This window comes from Tupaia chinensis, unplaced genomic scaffold, assembly GCF_000334495.1.
Source record: "Tupaia chinensis unplaced genomic scaffold, TupChi_1.0 Scaffold000532_1, whole genome shotgun sequence".
Lineage (NCBI taxonomy): Eukaryota > Metazoa > Chordata > Mammalia > Scandentia > Tupaiidae > Tupaia > Tupaia belangeri.
The window spans coordinates 8,253,544-8,257,913 of record NW_006160045.1 but is presented as its reverse complement, the minus strand read 5'-3'; the positions used below and the strand labels follow the sequence as shown (position 1 = coordinate 8,257,913).

At 42.4% G+C, this 4,370-nt stretch overlaps 1 protein-coding gene across 1 annotated transcript in view; it reads left to right on the top strand.

The window, feature by feature from the left end:
- Nucleotides 1-3,329, top strand: part of H3-3A (H3.3 histone A) — a 10,575-nt gene extending 7,246 nt beyond the window's left edge. The window contains exon 4 of the mRNA XM_006157251.3: nucleotides 2,679-3,329. Within this exon, the coding sequence (XP_006157313.1) occupies nucleotides 2,679-2,807 (129 nt within the window). The 3' untranslated portion in view covers nucleotides 2,808-3,329. The remainder of the gene's footprint in view (nucleotides 1-2,678) is intronic.
- The last annotated feature ends 1,041 nt before the right edge of the window (nucleotides 3,330-4,370 follow it).

Genomic DNA, 4,370 nt, shown 5'->3' with positions numbered 1-4,370 from the left:
AAGAGCGGTGATAAGGTTAAAAATGTTGAGAAGGTATAACTGAATTTTGTAAATAAATATAAATTGCCATTTGAGTTAATTTCTGCTCTATTGATGCTTTTTAAGACAATCTTGAGCCAGGCTTGTAGTCTGGTGGTTAAGGGAGTCAGATCCCACATGGCCAAGCACACAATTTGAATCTTGCCCTGCCAACTTGAAAAACAGCACTGGGCACATGTATGTGTGTATTGTCCAAATCCTTACAGGATGGAGAAATGGAGGAGGGGGTTGGTCATGATCACACTCCGTTTGCAGTGCTTTTCCTCCTCCTCTAGGTCTCTCGTAAATGCATAACCTGTTGGCTCCAAGATAAAAATATTCCATAGTTTATTGCAAAAGCTAACTTTTGGTTAAAAAAAAAAAAAAGGCGGGGGTGGGGCAGCAGATAATGTGGTAGTTAAGGTGCTGGCCTCCCGCATGGCTAACCGCAGCTTGGAAATCACATGAGGCATGTGTATGTCTGTACCCAAAATCCCAGGAGGAGAGTGGAGAAGGGGTTGTCATGTGGCCATCTCCCTGGGGGAGGTGACCTTTCACTTTCCTTCTCTCTGTCTCTTCTGTGAGCACAAGTGCCCTATGTCAAAAACCTAAGAGTAGATCTATATAGCACATCTGACTTGTGTATTATGTAAAATTGTGAGATTAAATTGCTCCAAGGTATTTCATATTGTTTTAGTTTTGTAATTATGTGAAGATTCCAAAATTGAAAAAATGTTTCAATTTTATAAACTATTTAATTTTTATTTATTATTATTTTTTAAATTTGAACAGAAAGTAAATGAGGGAGATAGAGGGAAAGTGAGAAAGCAAGCCTCCAGGTTGAGGACTTGAACTGTAGTTGGCCATGTGGGAGTTCAGCACCTTAACCACCATGCCACCTGCTGGCCCTGTATATATCTCATTTTTTCAATTGTCAGAGGGCTCATGCCCTCTCCTGAGAGGGAAGGAAGAATCCTTGGGTGGGTCATAGTCACTGTAATCCCTTCTCCATTTCCACATTGCATGGGGACATTGGGCACACACGTGCCAGGTTAGTAATTCGAACTGGTCAGCTGTGTGGGGTACAGAGCCATTGACCCAGGCTACAAGGCTGGGCCCCGTGAATATAAAGGAGAGGGCCGGATAACTTCTTTAATGCTACAAATCCAAAACAGGCTAATGACTATTCAAATATAGAAATTTCGTTTCATGAGAGAAAAGGGCACTCCTTATGGGACCCTCCCCTCCCTCCCAGTCAGTCAGGATCACAGGCATGCCTGGCACGTTCAGGTTGACCCAGCATCTGAACCCTAGACCTTCTCATACGGTGTCAGTTTTGTGCAGTGACTTTCCACAGCCTGCCATACAGTGACTGGCCCCAATTAAGTGGTAGTAGGGGTGGGAAGATACCTTGAAAGAATCTTGAAAACTGGAAGGATCACCATTATTGGGTGGCTGGAAAAGCCATGACATGATTTTCTGTGCAAATGCGTGGCTTTTCCAACCACCCCGTAGTACTGAAGGTAAAGGCAGCAAATGCCATTATAGATAGGGCTACGACGGACATGGTACTTAGTAGGAGCAGGGCTCGTCTCCCGGGCATAAGAGTTAAAGGTATGTATTGAGTCGTCTAAAAAGTAGTTATGACATTTTTTGATGACTTAGTAAATAAGGGACTAATCTGGTGTGTTCTGTGACTGTAAGTACTCCGGATAAAACAAGTGTGAGGACACCAGCAGATGACATAATGGTTACGTCACTGGACTCCCATATGACTGAACACAGTTCGAATCTCGGACCTGGTAGCTTCAAACTCATGCCAGGCACGTGTGCCTGCATGCCTAAAATACCAAGAGAAGAACAGAGGAGAAGGGTTTGCGATGTGACCATCCTCCTTGGGGGTGATTTCTCACTTTTTTCCCTCTTGCTGTCTGTCCGGCAAGTGCATGCACCCTATAGCAAAAATCTCTCTTAAAAAGAAAAGCTGTGGGGCCAGCAGGTTACATGATGGTTAAGGTGCTGGATTCCCACATGGCTTACCGTTACCGTGGTTTGAATTCCAGACCCAGTGGCTTGAAAGTCACACCCAGCGTGTGTGCATGCGCACCCAAAATGCATGTAGCCTCTGGCAAAAAACAAACCTGAGGGGTAAAGAGGACCACATAATGGAAGCCAGCGGTCATCTGTCATACACTACTGGATGAGGCAAAGGTTTAGATGTTCAAGTGTGAGATTCCGAATGAGGAGACTGGGCCAGGGTGTTTGGATTGAGTATGATTTCATTTATCTTTGTAAGGCTGAGGATGTAATGTTAAGAGTTTAAATTGGGTTTCTTCTGTGTTCAAGATATTTTGTAAAGGGTTTAAAAACCTCATCGTGGCCCAGCCCTCAGTAGTACTCACTGGATACTGCTGTGCAGCACTGAGCCTACAGGGGAGGCGGGGTTCTGTTCCTCACCCACCCTAAAAAGCCAGAAGCACAATGGTAGGCACCTGTAGTCCCAGCAGTTTAGGAAGTTGTGGGAGGAGGATTCATAACAGCAAGATGTGTCTTCGAGAATGCCACATCCACACAAAAGAAATCGCTGTGTTATTTCATATAAAGTATGTATTAACTACTGGAAATAACCATTGGTAATTCTGTCTTCATTCCTGTTGCAGGAGGCAAGTGAGGCCTACTTGGTTGGCCTTTTCGAAGATACCAACCTGTGTGCTATCCATGCCAAACGTGTAACAATAATGCCAAAAGACATCCAGCTAGCACGCCGCATACGTGGAGAACGTGCTTAAGAATCCACTATGATGGGAAACATTTCATTCTCAAAAAAAAAAATTTTTTTTTTTCTCTTCTTCCTGTTATTGGTAGTTCTGAACGTTAGATTTTTTTTCCATGGGGTCAAAAGGTACCTAAGTATATGATTGCAAGTGGAAAATAGGGGACAGAAATCGGGTATTGGCAGTTTTTCCATTTTCATTTGTGTGTGGATTTTTAATATAAATGCGGGGATGTAAAGCATTAATGCAAGTCAAAATGTTTTGGTGAACAAGTTTCAGCAGTTCAACTTTATAACGATTATAAATAAACCTGTTAAAATTTTCTGGACAATGCCAGCATTTGGATTTTTTTAAAACAAGTAAATTTCTTATTGACGGCAACTAAATGGTGTTTGTAGCATTTTTATCATACCGTAGATTCCATCCATTCACTATACTTTTCTAACTGAGTTGTCCTACATGCAAGTACATGTTTTTAATGTTGTCTGTCTTCTGTGCTGTTCCTGTAAGTTTGCTATTAAAATACATTAAACTATTCCTGCTTTTGGTCTTTATTATCAACCTTACCCATGTGATTAATCCAGAGTTTCCATATTTTGAAATAACACTTTAGTATCAAGTGCTTTCATTGTATCTTAATCTGCCTATTATCTTGAGAGGTGGGGAAAGTTTACAAAAGAAAACAAGTACTATCTTCATTTCTATTTTTTTCAAACTTGGAGTTAGTAAATCAGTAATCTCAACTCTTTGGATATGTTGCATTTTGGACCGCTGATGCTTGAGCCTAGCTAGTTAGAGTTAGAACAGTATGACCTGGAAGTACTTGGTTAAATCTGTGCAGGGCAAATGTACATTTATAGACCTGTAGTGCAGTGATTGAGCTTAATATGTTTAATGGTCTCTCTTGTGAAGTCAAGTAACAGTTTTCAGCCCGTTAGTGCATTAAAGATCTGGCTGTGTACATGCCATGTATTTAACCCTGGAGTTACTCAAGCACTGAGAATTTCATTGGGGGGGGGTTTGCTATAGGGTACATGCACTCGCTGGACAAAGCGATAAAAAGCAAGAAATAACCCCCCAAGGGGGATGGCCACACTGCAATCCCTTCTCCATTCTCCTCTTGGGATCTTGGGCACGCACGCACACGTGCCTGGCGTGAGTTTAAGCCACCAGGTTCAGGACTTGAACCACAGTCGACTACGTGGGAGTCCAGCGACGTAGCCATTACACTAACTGCTGGTCCCTGAGAATTTCATTCTTAGCTGTGCTTTATTATTGGAATGACTAATGTGAAACATTATTAATAATTACTGGGCTAAGGAAAGATACCTATCAATAAGGTTCAACATTTGGCTTGCATTTTTTTAAAAGAATTAATTGATTTTTATTTAATTTGACCAGAGAGGGGAAGTGAGAGAACAAGCTGCTGGTTAGTCATGGAGGATTCCAGTGCCTTAGCCACCACGCCACCTGTTGGCCCCTGGGCTTGCATGCTTGATAGTAAACTTGAAGCTAGCTTCACGGCTTGGTGTTTCAGGCAACCGGTTCTCGCAAGGCCAGCTGTGTGGTTCTGAGTCT